Source organism: Myxine glutinosa, chromosome 14, assembly GCF_964187855.1.
Source record: "Myxine glutinosa chromosome 14, kmMyxGlut1.1, whole genome shotgun sequence".
Lineage (NCBI taxonomy): Eukaryota > Metazoa > Chordata > Myxini > Myxiniformes > Myxinidae > Myxine > Myxine glutinosa.
In genome coordinates, this window is record NC_136274.1 from 60,987,470 (window position 1) to 61,015,147 (window position 27,678).

Consider the following 27,678-nt stretch of genomic DNA (forward strand, 5'->3'; position numbering starts at 1 on the left):
TTGCCACCTCTAACAACTATGCCACTGATGCTTGTAACTTAGCCACCAATTTTGCCACCTCTGACAACTATGCCACTGATTATTGTAACCTTGCCACCTCTACCAACTATACGACTGATTATTGTAACTTTGTCACCAATTTTGCCACCTCTAACAACTATACCACTGATACTTGTAACTTTGCCACCAATTTTGCTACCTCTAACAACTACACCACTGATTTATTGTAACTTTGCCACCAATTTTGCCACCTCTAACAACTATGCCACTGATGCTTGTAACTTTGCCACCAGTTTTGCCACCTCTAACAACTACACAACTGATTATTGTAACTTTGCCACCAATTTTGCCACCTCTAACAACTATACCACTGATTATTGTAACTTTGCCACCAATTTTGCTACCTCTAACAACTATACCACTGATTTATTGTAACTTTGCCACAAATTTTGCCACCTCTAACAACTATGCCACTGATGCTTGTAACTTTGCCACCAGTTTTGCCACCTCTAACAACTACACAACTGATTATTGTAACTTTGCCACCAATTTTGCCACCTCTAACAACTATACCACTGATTATTGTAATTTTGTCACCAATTTTACCACCTCTAACAACTATACAACTGATTATTCTAACTTTGCCACCAATTTTGCCACCTCTAACAACTATACCACTGATGCTTGTAACTTCGCCACCAATTTTGCCACCTCTAACAACTATACCACTGATGCTTGTAACTTTGCCACCAATTTTGCCACCTCTAACAACTAAACCACTGAATATTGTAATTTTGCCACCTCGAACAACTATGCCACTGATGCTTGTAACTTTGCCACCAATTTTACCACCTCTAACAACTATACAACTGATTATTGTAACTTTGCCACCAATTTTGCCACCTCTAACAACTATACCACTGATGCTTGTAACTTCGCCACCAATTTTGCCACCTCTAACAACTATACAACTGATTATTGTAACTTTGCCACCAATTTTGCCACCTGTAACAACTATACCACTGATGCTTGTAACTTCGCCACCAATTTTGCCACCTCTGACAACTATGCCACTGATTATTGTAACTTTGCCACCTCTAACAACTATACGACTGATTATTGTAACTTCGCCACCAATTTTGCCACCTTTAACAACTATAGCACTGATACTTGTAACTTTGCCACCAATTTCGCTACCTCTAACGACTATACCACTGATGCTTGTAACTTTGCCACCAATTTTGCCACCTCTAACAACTATACCACTGATGCTTGTAACTTTGCCACCAATTTTGCCACCTCTAACAATGATGCCACTGATGCTTGTAACTTTGCCACTAATTTTGCCACCTCTAACAACTATACCACTGATGCTTGTAACTTTGCCACCAATTTTGCCACCTCTAACAATGATGCCACTGATTCTTGAAACTTTTCCACCAATTTTGCCACCTCTAACAACTACACAACTGATTTTTGTAATTTTGCCACCAATTTTGCCACCTCTAACAACTATACCACTGATTATTGTAATTTTGCCACCTCGAACAACTATGCCACTGATGCTTGTAACTTTGCCACTAATTTTGCCACCTCTAACAACTATACCACTGATTCTTGTAACTTTTCCACCAATTTTGCCACCTCTAACAACTATACCACTGATGCTTGTAACTTTGCCACCAATTTTGCCACCTCTAACAACTATACCACTGATGCTTGTAACTTTGCCACCAATTTTGCCACCTCCAACAACTATACCACTGATTCTTGTAACTTTGCCACCAATTTTGCCACCTCTAACAACTATACCACTGATTCTTGTAACTTTGCCACTAATTTTGCCACCTCCAACAACTATACCATTGATTCTTGTAACTTTGCCACCAATTTTGCCACCTCCAACAACTATACCACTGATTCTTGTAACTTTGCCACCAATTTTGCCACCTCTAACAACTATACCACTGATGCTTGTAACTTTGCCACCAATTTTGCCACCTCTAACAACTATACGACTGATTCTTGTAACTTTCCCACTAATTTTGCTACCTCTAACAACTATGCCATTGATTCTTGAAACTTTGCCACCAATTTTGCCACCTCTAACAACTATGCCATTGATTCTTGTAACTTTCCCACTAATTTTGCTATCTCTAACACCTATACCATTGATTCTTGTAACTTTCCCACTAATTTTGCCACCTCGAACAACTATGCCACTGAAGCTCGTAACTTTGCCACTAATTTTGCCACCTCTATCAACTATACCATTGATTCTTGTAACTTTCCCACCAATTTTGCCACCTCTAACAACGATGCCACTGATGCTTGTAACTTTCCCACCAATTTTGCCACCTCTAACAACGATGCCATTGATTCTTGTAACTTTCCCACCAATTTTGCCACCTCTAACAACGATGCCACTGATGCTTGTAACTTTCCCACCAATTTTGCCACCTCTAACAACGATGCCACTGATGCTTGTAACTTTCCCACCAATTTTGCCACCTTTAACAACGATGCCATTGATTCTTGTAACTTTCCCACCAATTTTGCCACCTCTAACAACGATGCCACTGATGCTTGTAACTTTCCCACCAATTTTGCCACCTCTAACAACGATACCACTGATGCTTGTAACTTTGCCACCAATTTTGCCACCTCTAACAATGATGCCACTGATGCTTGTAACTTTGCCACTAATTTTGCCACCTCCAACAACTATACCACTGATTCTTGTAACTTTGCTACCAATTTTGCCACCTCCAACAACTATACCACTGATTCTTGTAACTTTGCCACCAATTTTGCCACCTCCAACAACTATACCACTGATGCTTGTAACTTTGCCACCAATTTTGCCACCTCTAACAACTATGCCATTGATTCTTGTAACTTTCCCACTAATTTTGCTACCTCTAACAACTATACCATTGATTCTTGTAACTTTCCCACTAATTTTGCCACCTCGAACAACTATGCCACTGAAGCTTGTAACTTTGCCACCAATTTTGCTACCTCGAACGACTATACCACTGATGCTTGTAACTTTGCCACCAATTTTGCCACCTCTAACAACTATACCACTGAAGCTTGTAACTTTGCCACCAATTTTGCTACCTCGAACGACTATACCACTGATGCTTGTAACTTTGCCACCAATTTTGCCACCTCCAACAACTATACCACTGATTCTTGTAACTTTGCCACCAATTTTGCCACCTCTAACAATGATTCCACTGATGCTTGTAACTTTGCCACTAATTTTGCCACCTCCAACAACTATACCACTGATTCTTGTAACTTTGCCACCAATTTTGCCACCTCTAACAACTATACCACTCATTCTTGTAACTTTCCCACTAATTTTGCCACCTCCAACAACTATACCATTGATTCTTGTAACTTTCCCACTAATTTTGCCACCTCTAACAACTATACCATTGATTCTTGTAACTTTGCCACCAATTTTTCCACCTCCAACAACTATACCACTGATTATTGTAACTTTGCCACCAATTTTGCCACCTCTAACAACTATACAACTGATTATTGTAACTTTGCCACCAATTTTGCCACCTCTAACAACTATACCACTGATTATTGTAACTTTGCCACCAATTTTGCCACCTCTAACAACTATACCACTGATACTTGTAACTTTGCCACCAATTTTGCTACCTCTAACAACTATACAACTGATTATTGTAACTTTGCCACCAATTTTGCCACCTCTAACAACTATACCACTGATTATTGTAACTTTGCCACCAATTTTGCTACCTCTAACAACTATACCACTTATTTATTGTAACTTTGCCACCAATTTTGCCACCTCTAACAACTATGCCACGGATGCTTGTAACTTTGCCACCAGTTTTGCCACCTCTAACAACTACACAACTGATTATTGTAACTTTGCCACCAATTTTGCCACCTCTAACAACTATACCACTGATTATTGTAATTTTGCCACCTCGAACAACTATGCCACTGATGCTTGTAACTTTGCCACCAATTTTACCACCTCTAACAACTATACAACTGATTATTGTAACTTTGCCACCAATTTTGCCACCTCTAACAACTATACCACTGATGCTTGTAACTTCGCCACCAATTTTGCCACCTCTGTCAACTATGCCACTGATTATTGTAACTTTGCCACCTCTAACAACTATACGACTGATTATTGTAACTTCGCCACCAATTTTGCCACCTTTAACAACTATAGCACTGATACTTGTAACTTTGCCACCAATTTCGCTACCTCTAACGACTATACCACTGATGCTTGTAACTTTGCCACCAATTTTGCCAGCTCTAACAACTATACCACTGATGCTTGTAACTTTGCCACCAATTTTGCCACCTCTAACAATGATGCCACTGATGCTTGTAACTTTGCCAATAATTTTGCCACCTCTAACAACTATACCACTGATACTTGTAACTTTGCCACCAATTTTGCCACCTCTAACAATGATGCCACTGATTCTTGAAACTTTTCCACCAATTTTGCCACCTCTAACAACTACACAACTGATTTTTGTAACTTTGCCACCAATTTTGCCACCTCTAACAACTATACCACTGATTATTGTAATTTTGCCACCTCGAACAACTATGCCACTGATGCTTGTAACTTTGCCACCAATTTTGCCACCTCTAACAACTATACCACTGATTCTTGTAACTTTTCCACCAATTTTGCCACCTCTAACAACTATACCACTGATGCTTGTAACTTTGCCACCAATTTTGCCACCTCTAACAATGATGCCACTGATGCTTGTAACTTTGCCACTAATTTTGCCACCTCCAACAACTATACCACTGATTCTTGTAACTTTGCCACCAATTTTGCCACCTCTAACAACTATACCACTGATTCTTGTAACTTTGCCACTAATTTTGCCACCTCCAACAACTATACCATTGATTCTTGTAACTTTGCCACCAATTTTGCCACCTCCAACAACTATACCACTGATTCTTGTAACTTTGCCACCAATTTTGCCACCTCTAACAACTATACCACTGATGCTTGTAACTTTGCCACCAATTTTGCCACCTCTAACAACTATACGACTGATTCTTGTAACTTTCCCACTAATTTTGCTCCCTCTAACAACTATGCCATTGATTCTTGTAACTTTGCCACCAATTTTGCCCCCTCTAACAACTATGCCATTGATTCTTGTAACTTTCCCACTAATTTTACGATCTCTAACACCTATACCATTGAATCTTGTAACTTTCCCACCAATTTTGCCACCTCTAACAACGATGCCATTGATTCTTGCAACTTTCCCACCAATTTTACCACCTCTAACAACGATGCCACTGATGCTTGTAACTTTCCCACCAATTTTGCCACCTCTAACAACGATGCCACTGATGCTTGTAACTTTGCCACTAATTTTGCTACCTCTAACGACTATACCACTGATGCTTGTAACTTTGCCACCAATTTTGCCACCTCTAACAATGATGCCACTGATGCTTGTAACTTTGCCACTAATTTGGCCACCTCCAACAACTATACCACTGATTCTTGTAACTTTGCCACCAATTTTGCCACCTCCAACAACTATACCACTGATTCTTGTAACTTTCCCACCAATTTTGCCACCTCTAACAACGATGCCACTGATGCTTGTAACTTTGCCACAAATTTTGCCACCTCTAACAACTATACCACTGAAGCTTGTAACTTTGCCACCAATTTTGCTACCTCTAACGACTATACCACTGATGCTTGTAACTTTGCCACCAATTTTGCCACCTCTAACAACTATACCACTGATGCTTGTAACTTTGCCACCACTTTTGCCACCTCTAACAATGATGCCACTGATGCTTGTAACTTTGCCACTAATTTTGCCACCTCCAACAACTATACCACTGATTCTTGTAACTTTGCCACCAATTTTGCCACCTCTAACAACTATACCACTCATTCTTGTAACTTTCCCACTAATTTTGCCACCTCCAACAACTATACCATTGATTCTTGTAACTTTCCCACTAATTTTGCCACCTCTAACAACTATACCATTGATTCTTGTAACTTTCCCACTAATTTTGCCACCTCTAACAACTAAACCATTGATTCTTGTAACTTTGCCACTAATTTCGCCACCCCTAACAACTATACCACTGATGCTTGTAACTTTGCCACCAATTTTGCCACCTCTAACAACTATGCCACTGATTATTGTAACTTTGCCACCTCTAACAACTATACGACTGATTATTGTGACTTCGCCACCAATTTTGCCACCTCTAACAACTATACCACTGATACTTGTAATTTGCCACCAATTTTGCCACCTCTAACAACGATGCCACTGATGCTTGTAACTTTGCCACTAATTTTGCCACCTCTAACAACTATACCACTGATACTTGTAACTTTGCCACCAATTTTGCCACCTCTAACAACTATACCACTGATACTTGTAACTTTGCCACCAATTTTGCCACCTCTAACAACTCCACAACTGATTATTGTAACTTTGCCACCAATTTTGCCACCTCTAACAACTATGCCACTGATGCTTGTAACTTTGCCACCAATTTTGCCACCGCTAACAACTATACAACTGATTATTGTAACTTTGCCACCAATTTTGCCACCTCTAACAACTATACCACTGATGCTTGTAACTTCGCCACCAATTTTGCCACCTCTAACAACGAAACAACTGATTATTGTAACTTTGCCACCAATTTTGCCACCTCTAACAACTGTACCACTGATTATTGTAACTTCGCCACCAATTTTGCCACCTCTAACGTCTATACCACTGATACTTGTAACTTTGCCACCAATTTTGCTAACTCTAACAACTATACCACTGATGCTTGTAACTTTGCCACCAATTTTGCCACCTCGAACAACGATGCCACTGATTCTTGTAACTTTGCCACAAATTTTGCCACCTCTAACAACTATACCACTGATGCTTGTAACTTTGCCACCAATTTTGCCACCTCTGACAATTATGCCACTGATTATTGCAACTTTGCCACCTCTAACAACTATACGACTGATTATTGTAACTTCGCCACCAATTTTGCCACCTTTAACAACTATACCACTGATACTTGTAACTTTGCCACCAATTTTGCTCCCTCTAACGACTATACCACTGATGCTTGTAACTTTGCCACCAATTTTGCCACCTCTAACAACTATACCACTGATGCTTGTAACTTTGCCACCAATTTTGCCACCTCTAACAATGATGCCACTGATTCTTGTAACTTTCCCACTAATTTTGCTACCTCTAACAACTATACCATTGATTCTTGTAACTTTCCCACCAATTTTGCCACCTCTACCAACGATGCCACTGATGCTTGTAACTTTGCCACTAATTTTGCCACCTCTAACAACTATACCACTGAAGCTTGTAACTTTGCCACCAATTTTGCTACCTCTAACGACTATACCACTGATGCTTGTAACTTTGCCACCAATTTTGCCACCTCTAACAACTATACCACTGATGCTTGTAACTTTCCCACTAATTTTGCCACCTCCAACAACTATACCATTGATTCTTGTAACTTTCCCACTAATTTTGCCACCTCTAACAACTATACCATTGATTCTTGTAACTTTCCCACTAATTTTGCCACCTCGAACAACTATACCATTGATTCTTGTAACTTTCCCACCAATTTTGCCACCTCGAACAACTATACCACTGAAGCTTGTAACTTTGCCACTAATTTCGCCACCTCTAACAACTATACCACTGATGCTTGTAACTTTGCCACCAATTTTGCCACCTCTAACAACTATGCCACTGATTATTGTAACTTTGCCACCTCTAACAACTATGCCACTGATGCTTGTGACTTTGCCACCAATTTTGCCACCGCTAACAACTATACAACTGATTATTGTAACTTTGCCACCAATTTTGCCACCTCTAACAACTATACCACTGATGCTTGTAACTTCGCCACCAATTTTGCCACCTCTAACAACTATACAACTGATTATTGTAACTTTGCCACCAATTTTGCCACCTCTAACAACTGTACCACTGATTATTGTAACTTCGCCACCAATTTTGCAACCTCTAACGTCTATACCACTGATACTTGTAACTTTGCCACCAATTTTGCCACCTCTAACAACTATGCCACTGATGCTTGTAACTTTGCCACCAATTTCGCCACCTCGAACAACGATGCCACTGATTCTTGTAACTTTGCCACAAATTTTGCCACCTCTAACAACTATACCACTGATGCTTGTAACTTCGCCACCAATTTTGCCACCTCTAACAACTATACAACTGATTATTGTAACTTTGCCACCAATTTTGCCACCTCTAACAACTGTACCACTGATTATTGTAACTTCGCCACCAATTTTGCAACCTCTAACGTCTATACCACTGATACTTGTAACTTTGCCACCAATTTTGCTAACTCTAACAACTATACCACTGATGCTTGTAACTTTGCCACCAATTTCGCCACCTCGAACAACGATGCCACTGATTCTTGTAACTTTGCCACAAATTTTGCCACCTCTAACAACTATACCACTGATGCTTGTAACTTTGCCACCAATTTTGCCACCTCTGACAATTATGCCACTGATTATTGCAACTTTGCCACCTCTAACAACTATACGACTGATTATTGTAACTTCGCCACCAATTTTGCCACCTTTAACAACTATACCACTGATAATTGTAACTTTGCCACCAATTTTGCTCCCTCTAACGACTATACCACTGATGCTTGTAACTTTGCCACCAATTTTGCCACCTCTAACAACTATACCACTGATGCTTGTAACTTTGCCACCAATTTTGCCACCTCTAACAATGATGCCACTGATTCTTGTAACTTTCCCACTAATTTTGCTACCTCTAACAACTATACCATTGATTCTTGTAACTTTCCCACCAATTTTGTCACCTCTACCAACGATGCCACTGATGCTTGTAACTTTGCCACCAATTTTGCCACCTCTAACAACTACACAACTGATTATTGTAACTTTGCCACCAATTTTGCCACCTCTAACAACTATACAACTGATTATTGTAACTTTGCCACCAATTTTGCCACCTCTAACAACTATACCACTGATTATTGTAACTTTGCCACCAATTTTGCCACCTCTAACAACTATACCACTGATACTTGTAACTTTGCCACCAATTTTGCTACCTCTAACAACTATACAACTGATTATTGTAACTTTGCCACCAATTTTGCCACCTCTTACAACTATACCACTGATTATTGTAACTTTGCCACCAATTTTGCTACCTCTAACAACTATACCACTGATTTATTGTAACTTTGCCACCAATTTTGCCACCTCTAACAACTATGCCACTGATGCTTGTAACTTTGCCACCAATTTTGCCACCGCTAACAACTATACAACTGATTATTGTAACTTTGCCACCAATTTTGCCACCTCTAACAACTATACCACTGATGCTTGTAACTTCGCCACCAATTTTGCCACCTCTAACAACTATACAACTGATTATTGTAACTTTGCCACCAATTTTGCCACCTCTAACAACTGTACCACTGATTATTGTAACTTCGCCACCAATTTTGCAACCTCTAACGTCTATACCACTGATACTTGTAACTTTGCCACCAATTTTGCTAACTCTAACAACTATACCACTGATGCTTGTAACTTTGCCACCAATTTCGCCACCTCGAACAACGATGCCACTGATTCTTGTAACTTTGCCACAAATTTTGCCACCTCTAACAACTATACCACTGATGCTTGTAACTTCGCCACCAATTTTGCCACCTCTAACAACTATACAACTGATTATTGTAACTTTGCCACCAATTTTGCCACCTCTAACAACTGTACCACTGATTATTGTAACTTCGCCACCAATTTTGCAACCTCTAACGTCTATACCACTGATACTTGTAACTTTGCCACCAATTTTGCTAACTCTAACAACTATACCACTGATGCTTGTAACTTTGCCACCAATTTCGCCACCTCGAACAACGATGCCACTGATTCTTGTAACTTTGCCACAAATTTTGCCACCTCTAACAACTATACCACTGATTATTGTAACTTTGCCACCAATTTTGCCACCTCTAACAACTATACCACTGATGCTTGTAACTTCGCCACCAATTTTGCCACCTCTAACAACTATACAACTGATTATTGTAACTTTGCCACTAATTTCACCACCTCTAACAACTATACCACTGATGCTTGTAACTTTGCCACCAATTTTGCTAACTCTAACAACTATACCACTGATGCTTGTAACTTTGCCACCAATTTTGCCACCTCTAACAACTATACCACTGATGCTTTTAACTTCGCCACCAATTTTGCCACCTCTAACAACTATACAACTGATTATTGTAACTTTGCCACTAATTTCACCACCTCTAACAACTATACCACTGATTATTGTAACTTTGCCACTAATTTTGCCACCTCTAACAACTATACCACTGATACTTGTAACTTTGCCACCAATTTTGCTAACTCTAACAACTATACCACTGATGCTTGTAACTTTGCCACCAATTTTGCCACCTTGAACAACGATGCCACTGATTCTTGTAACTTTGCCACAAATTTTGCCACCTCTAACAACTATACCACTGATGCTTGTAACTTTGCCACCAATTTTGCCACCTCTGACAATTATGCCACTGATTATTGTAACTTTGCCATCTCTAACAACTATACGACTGATTATTGTAACTTCGCCACCAATTTTGCCACCTTTAACAACTATACCACTGATACTTGTAACTTTGCCACCAATTTTGCTCCCTCTAACGACTATACCACTGATGCTTGTAACTTTGCCACCAATTTTGCCACCTCTAACAACTATACCACTGATTTATTGTAACTTTGCCACCAATTTTGCCACCTCTAACAACTATACCACTGATGCTTGTAACTTCGCCACCAATTTTGCTACCTCTAACAACTATACCACTGATTTATTGTAACTTTGCCACCAATTTTGCCACCTCTAACAACTATACCACTGATGCTTGTAACTTCGCCACCAATTTTGCCACCTCTAACAACTATACAACTGATTATTGTAACTTCGCCACCAATTTTGCCACCTCTAACGTCTATACCACTGATACTTGTAACTTTGCCACCAATTTTGCTAACTCTAACAACTATACCACTGATGCTTGTAACTTTGCCACCAATTTTGCCACCTCGAACAACGATGCCACTGATTCTTGTAACTTTGCCACAAATTTTGCCACCTCTAACAACTATACCACTGATGCTTGTAACTTTGCCACCAATTTTGCCACCTCTGACAATTATGCCACTGATTATTGTAACTTTGCCACCTCTAACAACTATACGACTGATTATTGTAACTTCGCCACCAATTTTGCCACCTTTAACAACTATACCACTGATACTTGTAACTTTGCCACCAATTTTGCTCCCTCTAACGACTATACCACTGATGCTTGTAACTTTGCCACCAATTTTGCCACCTCTAACAACTATACCACTGATGCTTGTAACTTTGCCACCAATTTTGCCACCTCTAACAATGATGCCACTGATGCTTGTAACTTTGCCACTAATTTTGCCACCTCTAACAACTATGCCATTGATTCTTGTAACTTTGCCACCAATTTTGCCACCTCTGACAATTATGCCACTGATTATTGTAACTTTGCCACCTCTAACAACTATACGACTGATTATTGTAACTTCGCCACCAATTTTGCCACCTCTAACAACTATACAACTGATTATTGTAACTTTGCCACCAATTTTGCCACCTCTAACAACTATACCACTGATTATTGTAACTTTGCCACCAATTTTGCCACCTCTAACAACTATACAACTGATTATTGTAACTTTGCCACCAATTTTGCCACCTCTAACAACTATACCATTGATTCTTGTAACCTTCCCACCAATTTTGCCACCTCTAACAACGATGCCACTGATGCTTGTAACTTTGCCACCAATTTTGCCACCTCTAACAGCTACACAACTGATTATTGTAACTTTGCCACCAATTTTGCCACCTCTAACAACTATACAACTGATTATTGTAACTTTGCCACCAATTTTGCCACCTCTAACAACTATACCACTGATTATTGTAACTTTGCCACCAATTTTGCCACCTCTAACAACTATACCACTGATACTTGTAACTTTGCCACCAATTTTGCTACCTCTAACAACTATACAACTGATTATTGTAACTTTGCCACCAATTTTGCCACCTCTAACAACTATACCACTGATTATTGTAACTTTGCCACCAATTTTGCTACCTCTAACAACTATACCACTGATTTATTGTAACTTTGCCACCAATTTTGCCACCTCTAACAACTATGCCACTGATGCTTGTAACTTTGCCACCTCGAACAACTATGCCACTGATGTTTGTAACTTTGCCACCAATTTTGCCACCTCTAACAACTATACCACTGATTATTGTAATTTTGCCACCTCTAACAACGATGCCACTGATGCTTGTAACTTTGCCACTAATTTTGCCACCTCTAACAACTACACAACTGATTATTGTAACTTTGCCACCAATTTTGCCACCTCTAACAACTATACCACTGATTATTGTAACTTTGCCACCAATTTTGCCACCTCTAACAACTATACCACTGATACTTGTAACTTTGCCACCAATTTTGCTACCTCTAACAACTATACAACTGATTATTGTAACTTTGCCACCAATTTTGCCACCTCGAACAACGATGCCACTGATTCTTGTAACTTTGCCACAAATTTTGCCACCTCTAACAACTATACCACTGATGCTTGTAACTTTGCCACCAATTTTGCCACCTCTGACAATTATGCCACTGATTATTGCAACTTTGCCACCTCTAACAACTATACGACTGATTATTGTAACTTCGCCACCAATTTTGCCACCTTTAACAACTATACCACTGATAATTGTAACTTTGCCACCAATTTTGCTCCCTCTAACGACTATACCACTGATGCTTGTAACTTTGCCACCAATTTTGCCACCTCTAACAACTATACCACTGATGCTTGTAACTTTGCCACCAATTTTGCCACCTCTAACAATGATGCCACTGATTCTTGTAACTTTCCCACTAATTTTGCTACCTCTAACAACTATACCATTGATTCTTGTAACTTTCCCACCAATTTTGTCACCTCTACCAACGATGCCACTGATGCTTGTAACTTTGCCACCAATTTTGCCACCTCTAACAACTACACAACTGATTATTGTAACTTTGCCACCAATTTTGCCACCTCTAACAACTATACAACTGATTATTGTAACTTTGCCACCAATTTTGCCACCTCTAACAACTATACCACTGATTATTGTAACTTTGCCACCAATTTTGCCACCTCTAACAACTATACCACTGATACTTGTAACTTTGCCACCAATTTTGCTACCTCTAACAACTATACAACTGATTATTGTAACTTTGCCACCAATTTTGCCACCTCTTACAACTATACCACTGATTATTGTAACTTTGCCACCAATTTTGCTACCTCTAACAACTATACCACTGATTTATTGTAACTTTGCCACCAATTTTGCCACCTCTAACAACTATACCACTGATGCTTGTAACTTCGCCACCAATTTTGCCACCTCTAACAACTATACAACTGATTATTGTAACTTTGCCACCAATTTTGCCACCTCTAACAACTATACCACTGATGCTTGTAACTTCGCCACCAATTTTGCCACCTCAAACAACTATACAACTGATTATTGTAACTTTGCCACCAATTTTGCCACCTCTAACAACTATACCACTGATTATTGTAACTTCGCCACCAATTTTGCCACCTCTAACAACTATACAACTGATTATTGTAACTTTGCCACCAATTTTGCCACCTCTAACAACTATACCACTGATGCTTGTAACTTCGCCACCAATTTTGCCACCTCTGACAACTATACAACTGATTATTGTAACTTTGCCACTAATTTCACCACCTCTAACAACTATACCACTGATGCTTGTAACTTTGCCACCAATTTTGCTAACTCTAACAACTATACCACTGATGCTTGTAACTTTGCCACCAATTTTGCCACCTCTAACAACTATACCACTGATGCTTGTAACTTCGCCACCAATTTTGCCACCTCTAACAACTATACAACTGATTATTGTAACTTTGCCACTAATTTCACCACCTCTAACAACTATACCACTGATTATTGTAACTTTGCCACTAATTTTGCCACCTCTAACAACTATACCACTGATACTTGTAACTTTGCCACCAATTTTGCTAACTCTAACAACTATACCACTGATGCTTGTAACTTTGCCACCAATTTTGCCACCTTGAACAACGATGCCACTGATTCTTGTAACTTTGCCACAAATTTTGCCACCTCTAACAACTATACCACTGATGCTTGTAACTTTGCCACCAATTTTGCCACCTCTGACAATTATGCCACTGATTATTGTAACTTTGCCATCTCTAACAACTATACGACTGATTATTGTAACTTCGCCACCAATTTTGCCACCTTTAACAACTATACCACTGATACTTGTAACTTTGCCACCAATTTTGCTCCCTCTAACGACTATAGCACTGATGCTTGTAACTTTGCCACCAATTTTGCCACCTCTAACAACTATACAACTGATTATTGTAACTTTGCCACCAATTTTGCCACCTCTTACAACTATACCACTGATTATTGTAACTTTGCCACCAATTTTGCTACCTCAAACAACTATACAACTGATTATTGTAACTTTGCCACCAATTTTGCCACCTCTAACAACTATACCACTGATTATTGTAACTTCGCCACCAATTTTGCCACCTCTAACAACTATACAACTGATTATTGTAACTTTGCCACCAATTTTGCCACCTCTAACAACTATACCACTGATGCTTGTAACTTCGCCACCAATTTTGCCACCTCTAACAACTATACAACTGATTATTGTAACTTTGCCACTAATTTCACCACCTCTAACAACTATACCACTGATGCTTGTAACTTTGCCACCAATTTTGCTAACTCTAACAACTATACCACTGATGCTTGTAACTTTGCCACCAATTTTGCCACCTCTAACAACTATACCACTGATGCTTTTAACTTCGCCACCAATTTTGCCACCTCTAACAACTATACAACTGATTATTGTAACTTTGCCACTAATTTCACCACCTCTAACAACTATACCACTGATTATTGTAACTTTGCCACTAATTTTGCCACCTCTAACAACTATACCACTGATACTTGTAACTTTGCCACCAATTTTGCTAACTCTAACAACTATACCACTGATGCTTGTAACTTTGCCACCAATTTTGCCACCTTGAACAACGATGCCACTGATTCTTGTAACTTTGCCACAAATTTTGCCACCTCTAACAACTATACCACTGATGCTTGTAACTTTGCCACCAATTTTGCCACCTCTGACAATTATGCCACTGATTATTGTAACTTTGCCATCTCTAACAACTATACGACTGATTATTGTAACTTCGCCACCAATTTTGCCACCTTTAACAACTATACCACTGATACTTGTAACTTTGCCACCAATTTTGCTCCCTCTAACGACTATACCACTGATGCTTGTAACTTTGCCACCAATTTTGCCACCTCTAACAACTATACCACTGATTTATTGTAACTTTGCCACCAATTTTGCCACCTCTAACAACTATACCACTGATGCTTGTAACTTCGCCACCAATTTTGCTACCTCTAACAACTATACCACTGATTTATTGTAACTTTGCCACCAATTTTGCCACCTCTAACAACTATACCACTGATGCTTGTAACTTCGCCACCAATTTTGCCACCTCTAACAACTATACAACTGATTATTGTAACTTCGCCACCAATTTTGCCACCTCTAACGTCTATACCACTGATACTTGTAACTTTGCCACCAATTTTGCTAACTCTAACAACTATACCACTGATGCTTGTAACTTTGCCACCAATTTTGCCACCTCGAACAACGATGCCACTGATTCTTGTAACTTTGCCACAAATTTTGCCACCTCTAACAACTATACCACTGATGCTTGTAACTTTGCCACCAATTTTGCCACCTCTGACAATTATGCCACTGATTATTGTAACTTTGCCACCTCTAACAACTATACGACTGATTATTGTAACTTCGCCACCAATTTTGCCACCTTTAACAACTATACCACTGATACTTGTAACTTTGCCACCAATTTTGCTCCCTCTAACGACTATACCACTGATGCTTGTAACTTTGCCACCAATTTTGCCACCTCTAACAACTATACCACTGATGCTTGTAACTTTGCCACCAATTTTGCCACCTCTAACAATGATGCCACTGATGCTTGTAACTTTGCCACTAATTTTGCCACCTCTAACAACTATGCCATTGATTCTTGTAACTTTGCCACCAATTTTGCCACCTCTGACAATTATGCCACTGATTATTGTAACTTTGCCACCTCTAACAACTATACGACTGATTATTGTAACTTCGCCACCAATTTTGCCACCTCTAACAACTATACAACTGATTATTGTAACTTTGCCACCAATTTTGCCACCTCTAACAACTATACCACTGATTATTGTAACTTTGCCACCAATTTTGCCACCTCTAACAACTATACAACTGATTATTGTAACTTTGCCACCAATTTTGCCACCTCTAACAACTATACCATTGATTCTTGTAACTTTCCCACCAATTTTGCCACCTCTAACAACGATGCCACTGATGCTTGTAACTTTGCCACCAATTTTGCCACCTCTAACAGCTACACAACTGATTATTGTAACTTTGCCACCAATTTTGCCACCTCTAACAACTATACAACTGATTATTGTAACTTTGCCACCAATTTTGCCACCTCTAACAACTATACCACTGATTATTGTAACTTTGCCACCAATTTTGCCACCTCTAACAACTATACCACTGATACTTGTAACTTTGCCACCAATTTTGCTACCTCTAACAACTATACAACTGATTATTGTAACTTTGCCACCAATTTTGCCACCTCTAACAACTATACCACTGATTATTGTAACTTTGCCACCAATTTTGCTACCTCTAACAACTATACCACTGATTTATTGTAACTTTGCCACCAATTTTGCCACCTCTAACAACTATGCCACTGATGCTTGTAACTTTGCCACCTCGAACAACTATGCCACTGATGTTTGTAACTTTGCCACCAATTTTGCCACCTCTAACAACTATACCACTGATTATTGTAATTTTGCCACCTCTAACAACGATGCCACTGATGCTTGTAACTTTGCCACTAATTTTGCCACCTCTAACAACTATACCACTGAAGCTTGTAACTTTGCCACCAATTTTGCTACCTCTAACGACTATACCACTGATGCTTGTAACTTTGCCACCAATTTTGCCACCTCTAACAACTATACCACTGATGCTTGTAACTTTGCCACCACTTTTGCCACCTCTAACAATGATGCCACTGATGCTTGTAACTTTGCCACTAATTTTGCCACCTCCAACAACTATACCACTGATTCTTGTAACTTTGCCACCAATTTTGCCACCTCTAACAACTATACCACTCATTCTTGTAACTTTCCCACTAATTTTGCCACCTCCAACAACTATACCATTGATTCTTGTAACTTTCCCACTAATTTTGCCACCTCTAACAACTATACCATTGATTCTTGTAACTTTCCCACTAATTTTGCCACCTCGAACAACTATACCATTGATTCTTGTAACTTTCCCACCAATTTTGCCACCTCGAACAACTATACCACTGAAGCTTGTAACTTTGCCACTAATTTCGCCACCTCTAACAACTATACCACTGATGCTTGTAACTTTGCCACCAATTTTGCCACCTCTAACAACTATGCCACTGATTATTGTAACTTTGCCACCTCTAACAACTATACGACTGATTATTGTGACTTCGCCACCAATTTTGCCACCTCTAACAACTATACCACTGATACTTGTAATTTGCCACCAATTTTGCCACCTCTAACAACGATGCCACTGATGCTTGTAACTTTGCCACTAATTTCACCACCTCTAACAACTATACCACTGATGCTTGTAACTTTGCCACTAATTTTGCCACCTCTAACAACTATACCACTGATACCTGTAACTTTGCCACCAATTTTGCCACCTCTAACAACTATACCACTGATACTTGTAACTTTGCCACCAATTTTGCCACCTCTAACAACTCCACAACTGATTATTGTAACTTTGCCACCAATTTTGCCACCTCTAACAACTATGCCACTGATGCTTGTAACTTTGCCACCAATTTTGCCACTGCTAACAACTATACAACTGATTATTGTAACTTTGCCACCAATTTTGCCACCTCTAACAACTATACCACTGATGCTTGTAACTTCGCCACCAATTTTGCCACCTCTAACAACTATACAACTGATTATTGTAACTTTGCCACCAATTTTGCCACCTCTAACAACTGTACCACTGATTATTGTAACTTCGCCACCAATTTTGCCACCTCTAACGTCTATACCACTGATACTTGTAACTTTGCCACCAATTTTGCTAACTCTAACAACTATACCACTGATGCTTGTAACTTTGCCACCAATTTTGCCACCTCGAACAACGATGCCACTGATTCTTGTAACTTTGCCACAAATTTTGCCACCTCTAACAACTATACCACTGATGCTTGTAACTTTGCCACCAATTTTGCCACCTCTGACAATTATGCCACTGATTATTGTAACTTTGCCACCTCTAACAACTATACGACTGATTATTGTAACTTCGCCACCAATTTTGCCACCTTTAACAACTATACCACTGATACTTGTAACTTTGCCACCAATTTTGCTCCCTCTAACGACTATACCACTGATGCTTGTAACTTTGCCACCAATTTTGCCACCTCTAACAACTATACCACTGATGCTTGTAACTTTGCCACCAATTTTGCCACCTCTAACAATGATGCCACTGATTCTTGTAACTTTTCCACCAATTTTGCCACCTCTAACAACTATGCCATTGATTCTTGTAACTTTCCCACTAATTTTGCTACCTCTAACAACTATACCATTGATTCTTGTAACTTTCCCACCAATTTTGCCACCTCTAACAACGATGCCACTGATGCTTGTAACTTTGCCACCAATTTTGCCACCTCTAACAACTACACAACTGATTATTGTAACTTTGCCACAAATTTTGCCACCTCTAACAACTATACAACTGATTATTGTAACTTTGCCACCAATTTTGCCACCTCTACCAACTATACCACTGATTATTGTAACTTTGCCACCAATTTTGCCACCTCTAACAACTATACCACTGATACTTGTAACTTTGCCACCAATTTTGCCACCTCTAACAACTATACCACTGATTATTGTCACTTCGCCACCAATTTTGCCACCTCTAACGTCTATACCACTGATACTTGTAACTTTGCCACCAATTTTGCTAACTCTAACAACTATACCACTGATGCTTGTAACTTTGCCACCAATTTTGCCACCTCGAACAACGATGCCACTGATTCTTGTAACTTTGCCACAAATTTTGCCACCTCTAACAACTATACCACTGATGCTTGTAACTTTGCCACCAATTTTGCCACCTCTGACAATTATGCCACTGATTATTGTAACTTTGCCACCTCTAACAACTATATGACTGATTATTGTAACTTCGCCACCAATTTTGCCACCTTTAACAACTATACCACTGATACTTGTAACTTTGCCACCAATTTTGCTCCCTCTAACGACTATACCACTGATGCTTGTAACTTTGCCACCAATTTTGCCACCTCTAACAACTATACCACTGATTTATTGTAACTTTGCCACCAATTTTGCCACCTCTAACAACTATACCACTGATGCTTGTAACTTCGCCACCAATTTTGCTACCTCTAATACCACTGATTTATTGTAACTTTGCCACCAATTTTGCCACCTCTAACAACTATACCACTGATGCTTGTAACTTCGCCACCAATTTTGCCACCTCTAACAACTATACAGCTGATTATTGTAACTTTGCCACCAATTTTGCCACCTCTAACAACTATACCACTGATTTATTGTAACTTTGCCACCAATTTTGCCACCTCTAACAACTATACCACTGATGCTTGTAACTTCGCCACCAATTTTGCTACCTCTAACAACTATACCACTGATTTATTGTAACTTTGCCACCAATTTTGCCACCTCTAACAACTATACCACTGATGCTTGTAACTTCGCCACCAATTTTGCCACCTCTAACAACTATACAACTGATTATTGTAACTTTGCCACCAATTTTGCCACCTCTAACAACTATACCACTGATGCTTGTAACTTCGCCACCAATTTTGCCACCTCTAACAACTATACAACTGATTATTGTAACTTTGCCACCAATTTTGCCACCTCTAACAACTATACCACTGATTATTGTAACTTCGCCACCAATTTTGCCACCTCTAACGTCTATACCACTGATACTTGTAACTTTGCCACCAATTTTGCTAACTCTAACAACTATACCACTGATGCTTGTAACTTTGCCACCAATTTTGCCACCTCGAACAACGATGCCACTGATTCTTGTAACTTTGCCACAAATTTTGCCACCTCTAACAACTATACCACTGATGCTTGTAACTTTGCCACCAATTTTGCCACCTCTGACAATTATGCCACTGATTATTGTAACTTTGCCACCTCTAACAACTATACGACTGATTATTGTAACTTCGCCACCAATTTTGCCACCTTTAACAACTATACCACTGATACTTGTAACTTTGCCACCAATTTTGCTCCCTCTAACGACTATACCACTGATGCTTGTAACTTTGCCACCAATTTTGCCACCTCTAACAACTATACCACTGATGCTTGTAACTTTGCCACCAATTTTGCCACCTCTAACAATGATGCCACTGATGCTTGTAACTTTGCCACTAATTTTGCCACCTCTAACAACTATACCACTGATGCTTGTAACTTTGCCACCAATTTTCCCACCTCTAACAATGATGCCACTGATTCTTGTAACTTTCCCACCAATTTTGCCACCTCTAACAACTATGCCATTGATTCTTGTAACTTTGCCACCAATTTTGCCACCTCTGACAATTATGCCACTGATTATTGTAACTTTGCCACCTCTAACAACTATACGACTGATTATTGTAACTTCGCCACCAATTTTGCCACCTCTAACAACTATACAACTGATTATTGTAACTTTGCCACCAATTTTGCCACCTCTAACAACTATACAACTGATTATTGTAACTTTGCCACCAATTTTGCCACCTCTAACAACTATACCATTGATTCTTGTAACTTTCCCACCAATTTTGCCACCTCTAACAACGATGCCACTGATGCTTGTAACTTTGCCACCAATTTTGCCACCTCTAACAGCTACACAACTGATTATTGTAACTTTGCCACCAATTTTGCCACCTCTAACAACTATACAACTGATTATTGTAACTTTGCCACCAATTTTGCCACCTCTAACAACTATACCACTGATTATTGTAACTTTGCCACCAATTTTGCCACCTCTAACAACTATACCACTGATACTTGTAACTTTGCCACCAATTTTGCGACCTCTAACAACTATACAACTGATTATTGTAACTTTGCCACCAATTTTGCCACCTCTAACAACTATACCACTGATTTATTGTAACTTTGCCACCAATTTTGCCACCTCTAACAACTATGCCACTGATGCTTGTAACTTTGCCACCTCGAACAACTATGCCACTGATGTTTGTAACTTTGCCACCAATTTTGCCACCTCTAACAACTATACCACTGATTATTGTAATTTTGCCACCTCGAACAACTATGCCACTGATGTTTGTAACTTTGCCACCAATTTTACCACCTCTAACAACTACACAACTGATTATTGTAACTTTGCCACCAATTTTGCCACCTCTAACAACTATACCACTGATTATTGTAATTTTGCCACCTCGAACAACTATGCCACTGATGTTTGTAACTTTGCCACCAATTTTACCACCTCTAACAACTATACAACTGATTATTGTAACTTTGCCACCAATTTTGCCACCTCTAACAACTATACCACTGATGCTTGTAACTTCGCCACCAATTTTGCCACCTCTAACAACTATACAACTGATTATTGTAACTTTGCCACCAATTTTGCCACCTCTAACAACTATACCACTGATGCTTGTAACTTCGCCACCAATTTTGCCACCTCTGACAACTATGCCACTGATTATTGTAACTTTGCCACCTCTAACAACTATACGACTGATTATTGTAACTTCGCCACCAATTTTGCCACCTTTAACAACTATAGCACTGATACTTGTAACTTTGCCACCAATTTCGCTACCTCTAACGACTATACCACTGATGCTTGTAACTTTGCCACCAATTTCGCTACCTCTAACAACTATACCACTGATGCTTGTAACTTTGCCACCAATTTTGCCACCTCTAACAATGATGCCACTGATGCTTGTAACTTTGCCACTAATTTTGCCACCTCTAACAACTATACCACTGATGCTTGTAACTTTGCCACCAATTTTGCCACCTCTAACAACTATACGACTGATTATTGTAACTTCGCCACCAATTTTGCCACCTCTAACAACTATACCACTGATGCTTGTAACTTTGCCACCAATTTCGCTACCTCTAACAACTATACCACTGATGCTTGTAACTTTGCCACCAATTTTGCCACCTCTAACAATGATGCCACTGATGCTTGTAACTTTGCCACTAATTTTGCCACCTCTAACAACTATACCACTGATGCTTGTAACTTTGCCACCAATTTTGCCACCTCTAACAACTATACAACTGATTATTGTAACTTTGCCACCAATTTTGCCACCTCTAACAACTATACCACTGATACTTGTAACTTTGCCACCAATTTTGCCACCTCTAACAACTATACCACTGATACTTGTAACTTTGCCACCAATTTTGCTACCTCTAACAACTATACAACTGATTATTGTAACTTTACCACCAATTTTGCCACCTCTAACAACTATACCACTGATTATTGTAACTTTGTCACCAATTTTGCTACCTCTAACAACTATACCACTGATTTATTGTAACTTTGCCACCAATTTTGCCACCTCTAACAACTATGCCACTGATGCTTGTAACTTTGCCACCAGTTTTGCCACCTCTAACAACTACACAACTGATTATTGTAACTTTGCCACCAATTTTGCCACCTCTAACAACTATACCACTGATTATTGTAATTTTGCCACCTCGAACAACTATGCCACTGATGCTTGTAACTTTGCCACCAATTTTACCACCTCTAACAACTATACAACTGATTATTGTAGCTTTGCCACCAATTTTGCCACCTCTAACAACTATACCACTGATGCTTGTAACTTCGCCACCAATTTTGCCACCTCTAACAACTATACAACTGATTATTGTAACTTTGCCACCAATTTTGCCACCTCTAACAACTATACCACTGATGCTTGTAACTTCGCCACCAATTTTGCCACCTCCAACAACTATACCACTGATTCTTGTAGCTTTACCAACAACTATGCCACTGATGCTTGTAACTTTGCAACCAATTTTGCCACCTCTAACAACTATGCCACTGATGCTTGTAACTTAGCCACCAATTTTGCCACCTCTGACAACTATGCCACTGATGCTTGTAACTTAGCCACCAATTTTGCCACCTCTGACAACTATGCCACTGATTATTGTAACTTTGCCACCTCTACCAACTATACGACTGATTATTGTAACTTCGCCACCAATTTTGCCACCTCTAACAACTATACCACTGATACTTGTAACTTTGCCACCAATTTTGCCACCTCTAACAACTATACCACTGATGCTTGTAACTTTGCCACCAATTTTGCCACCTCTAACAACTATATCACTGATGCTTGTAACTTTGCCACCAGTTTTGCCATCTCTAACAACTCTGCCACTGATGCTTGTAACTTTGCCACTAATTTTGCCACCTCTAACAACTATACCACTGATACTTGTAACTTTGCCACCAATTTTGCCACCTCTAACAACTATACGACTAATTATTGTAACTTCGGCACCAATTTTGCCACCTCTAACAACTATACAACTGATTATTGTAACTTTGCCACCAATTTTGCCACCTCTAACAACTATACCACTGATGCTTGTAACTTCGCCACCAATTTTGCCACCTCCAACAACTATACCACTGATTCTTGTAGCTTTACCAACAACTATGCCACTGATGCTTGTAACTTTGCAACCAATTTTGCCACCTCTAACAACTATGCCACTGATGCTTGTAACTTAGCCACCAATTTTGCCACCTCTGACAACTATGCCACTGATTATTGTAACCTTGCCACCTCTACCAACTATACGACTGATTATTGTAACTTCGCCACCAATTTTGCCACCTCTAACAACGATACCACTGATACTTGTAACTTTGCCACCAATTTTGCCACCTCTAACAACTATACCACTGATGCTTGTAACTTTGCCACTAATTTCGCCACCTCTAACAACTATACCACTGATGCTTGTAACTTTGCCACCAGTTTTGCCACCTCTAACAACTCTGCCACTGATGCTTGTAACTTTGCCACTAATTTTGCCACCTCTAACAACAATACCACTGATACTTGTAACTTTGCCACCAATTTTGCCACCTCTAACAACTATACGACTGATTATTGTAACTTCGGCACCAATTTTGCCACCTCTAACAACTATAGCACTGATACTTGTAACTTTCCCACCAATTTTGCTACCTCTAACAACTATACAACTGATTATTGTAACTTTGCCACCAATTTTGCCACCTCTAACAACTATACCACTGATTTATTGTATCTTTGCCACCAATTTTGCCACCTCTAACAACTATACAACTGATTATTGTAACTTTGCCACCAATTTTGCCACCTCTAACAACTATACCACTGATTATTGTAACTTTGCCACCAATTTTGCGACCTCTAACAACTATACAACTGATTATTGTAACTTTACCACCAATTTTGCCACCTCTAACAACTATACCACTGATTATTGTAACTTTGCCACCAATTTTGCTACCTCTAACAACTATACCACTGATTATTGTAACTTTGCCACCAATTTTGCTTCCTCTAACAACTATACCACTGATTATTGTAACTTTGCCACCAATTTTGCGACCTCTAACAACTATACCACTGATTATTGTAACTTTGCCACCAATTTTGCCACCTCTAACAACTATACCACTGATTATTGTAACTTTGCCACCAATTTTGCTACCTCTAACAACTATACCACTGATTATTGTAACTTTGCCACCAATTTTGCCACCTCTAACAACTATACAACTGATTATTGTAACTTTGCCACCAATTTTGCCACCTCTAACAACTATACCACTGATTATTGTAACTTTGCCACCAATTTTGCCACCTCTAACAACTATACCACTGATTATTGTAACTTTGCCACCAATTTTGCCACCTCTAACAACTATACCACTGATACTTGTAACTTTGCCACCAATTTTGCTACCTCTAACAACTATACAACTGATTATTGTAACTTTGCCACCAATTTTGCCACCTCTAACAACTATACCACTGATTATTGTAACTTTGCCACCAATTTTGCTACCTCTAACAACTATCCCACTGATTTATTGTAACTTTGCCACCAATTTTGCTATCTCTAACAACTATACCACTAATGCTTGTAATGCCACCATGCCTGGTAACTTCGTCACCAATTTTGCCACCTCTAACAATCATCCCTCCGAAGATGGTAACTTCGCCACCAATTTTGCCACATCTAACTATTATGCCACCATGCCTGGTAACTTCGCCACCAATTTTGCCACATCTAACTATTATGCCACCACGCCTGGTAATTTCGCCACCAATTTTGCCACCTCTAACAATCATCCCACCGAAGATGGTAACTTCGCTACCAATTTTGCCACATCTAACTATTATGCCACCACGCCTAGTAATTTCGCCACCAATTTTGCCACCTCTAACTATTATGCCACCATGCCTTGTAATTTCCCCACCCATTTTGCCACCTCTAACAATCATCCCACCGAGGATGGTAACTTTCCCACCAATTTTGCCACCTCTAACCCATTATACCACCATGCCTGGTAACTTTGCCAATTTCCCATTTCCCTCCAATTTTGCCATTTCTAACCATTATGCCACAGACCCTTGTAATTTTGCCACCTCTAACCATTATGCCACCATGCCTGGTAACTTCGTCACCAATTTTGCCACCTCTAACAATCATCCCTCCGAAGATGGTAACTTCGCCACCAATTTTGCCACATCTAACTATTATGCCACCACGCCTGGTAACTTCGCCACCAATTTTGCCACATCTAACTATTATGCCACCACGCCTGGTAATTTCGCCACCAATTTTGCCACCTCTAACAATCATCCCACCGAAGATGATAACTTCGCTACCAATTTTGCCACATCTAACTATTATGCCACCACGCCTGGTAATTTCGCCACCAATTTTGCCACCTCTAACTATTATGCCACCATGCCTGGTAATTTCGCCACCCATTTTGCCACCTCTAACAATCATCCCACCGAGGATGGTAACTTTCCCACCAATTTTGCCACCTCTAACTATTTTGCCACCACGCCTGGTAACTTCATCACCAATTTTGCCACCTCCAACAATCATCCCACCGAAGATGATAACTTCGCTACCAATTTTGCCACCTCTAACCATTATGCCACCGACGCTTGTAATTTTGCCACCTCTACCCATTATGCCACCATGCGTGGGAACCTGGCCAACAATTCTGCCACCTCTAACAATTATGCTGCTGAGGCTGGTAACCTCTCCACCAATTTTGCCACCTTCAACCATTATGCCACCACTTTTAGCCTGCAATTGAAGGCAAGAGGGCAGTTCAGGTTACAACTGCCACAAACCTGCTTTCGTCGTGTCTTGGCTGTTAATACGTCCAAGCATGGAGGCACTCTACCAGCCAAATGACTCTTCCCATTCTGGAATGAGTACATACTTGTGGCAGGTGACTAAGCATGCACCAACCCAACTAGGTTGCAGCATTATCAACGTTTAAATTGAACCAGTGCAATAAACGTACAAAAACGTGGAACATTGCAATTCACACAAACGAGGCAACAAAGACAAACAATGCACCTCTTAATCTTTTCAATTTCTCGATGTTCTTTGCTCCCCTCTAATTATACACTGTAACTTACTCAAACACGACACACTAACGGGGCATTACGAGACCCCTTATTTGCCAAATTTGTGAAATGAGGATACATTTACAAAACACTTATTTCACAATCGTACTGCGAGACTTGCATGTGCGATGGAATGCTTCTGACATCCTGGCATATGGTCCACAATTTTGACGCAACTTTCCTCGATGATGAATGCAAGTTCAAATTTTGTACATTTCCCTTTGCTTGTAACAGCGTTGATGGTGTGTGTGTGTGTGTGTGTGTGTGTGTGTGTGTGTGTGTGTGTGTGTGTGTGTGTGTGTGTGTGTGTG

At 39.7% G+C, this 27,678-nt stretch overlaps 6 protein-coding genes and 3 pseudogenes across 6 annotated transcripts; all 9 read left to right on the forward strand.

Annotated features, from left to right (window-relative positions):
• Positions 1-69: 69 nt before the first annotated feature.
• LOC144888785 (uncharacterized) lies at positions 70-4,243 on the forward strand. Its single transcript, XM_078767990.1, has 3 exons — positions 70-123; positions 603-3,149; positions 4,238-4,243. Exons 1-3 carry the CDS (start codon positions 70-72, stop codon positions 4,241-4,243), a joined length of 2,607 nt encoding a protein of 868 aa, XP_078624116.1.
• Positions 4,244-4,950: 707 nt separating this feature from the next.
• LOC144888786 (uncharacterized) lies at positions 4,951-9,095 on the forward strand (the record flags this gene model as incomplete). Its single annotated transcript, XM_078767991.1, has 2 exons — positions 4,951-5,766; positions 6,306-9,095. Coding segments are annotated over 2 exons (3,606 nt in total), but the record flags the coding sequence as incomplete, so codon positions are not given.
• A 595-nt stretch (positions 9,096-9,690) lies between these two features.
• On the forward strand, positions 9,691-10,923 carry LOC144888787 (uncharacterized; annotated as a pseudogene).
• Positions 10,924-11,057: 134 nt separating this feature from the next.
• On the forward strand, positions 11,058-12,278 carry LOC144888788 (uncharacterized; the record flags this gene model as incomplete). Its single annotated transcript, XM_078767992.1, has 1 exon — positions 11,058-12,278. A coding segment is annotated over exon 1 (1,221 nt), but the record flags the coding sequence as incomplete, so codon positions are not given.
• Positions 12,279-12,402: 124 nt separating this feature from the next.
• LOC144888789 (uncharacterized) lies at positions 12,403-14,660 on the forward strand. The gene is made up of 2 exons (XM_078767993.1): positions 12,403-13,653; positions 14,655-14,660. The coding sequence occupies exons 1-2, from the start codon at positions 12,403-12,405 to the stop codon at positions 14,658-14,660; spliced, it is 1,257 nt and encodes a 418-aa protein (XP_078624119.1).
• A 56-nt stretch (positions 14,661-14,716) lies between these two features.
• LOC144888790 (uncharacterized) lies at positions 14,717-15,739 on the forward strand (annotated as a pseudogene).
• A 134-nt stretch (positions 15,740-15,873) lies between these two features.
• On the forward strand, positions 15,874-21,394 carry LOC144888791 (uncharacterized; the record flags this gene model as incomplete). The annotated part of the gene is made up of 3 exons (XM_078767994.1): positions 15,874-17,079; positions 18,055-19,734; positions 20,519-21,394. Coding segments are annotated over exons 1-3 (3,762 nt in total), but the record flags the coding sequence as incomplete, so codon positions are not given.
• A 430-nt stretch (positions 21,395-21,824) lies between these two features.
• Positions 21,825-23,255, forward strand: LOC144888792 (uncharacterized; the record flags this gene model as incomplete). Its single annotated transcript, XM_078767995.1, has 1 exon — positions 21,825-23,255. A coding segment is annotated over exon 1 (1,431 nt), but the record flags the coding sequence as incomplete, so codon positions are not given.
• Positions 23,256-23,397: 142 nt separating this feature from the next.
• LOC144888793 (uncharacterized) lies at positions 23,398-24,877 on the forward strand (annotated as a pseudogene).
• Positions 24,878-27,678: the final 2,801 nt, after the last annotated feature.

What these genes read in the sequence shown, in the direction of transcription:
- LOC144888785 (XM_078767990.1), top strand. Translation starts at nt 70, where the DNA reads ATGCCACTGATTATTGTAACCTTGCCACCTCTACCAACTATACGACTG. An exon ending in CAACTATACGACTGATTATT is followed by an intron (nt 124 to 602) that starts GTAACTTTGTCA and finishes TTGTCACCAATT; the next exon opens with TTACCACCTCTAACAACTAT.
- LOC144888789 (XM_078767993.1), top strand. Translation starts at nt 12,403, where the DNA reads ATGCCACTGATGCTTGTAACTTTGCCACCTCGAACAACTATGCCACTG.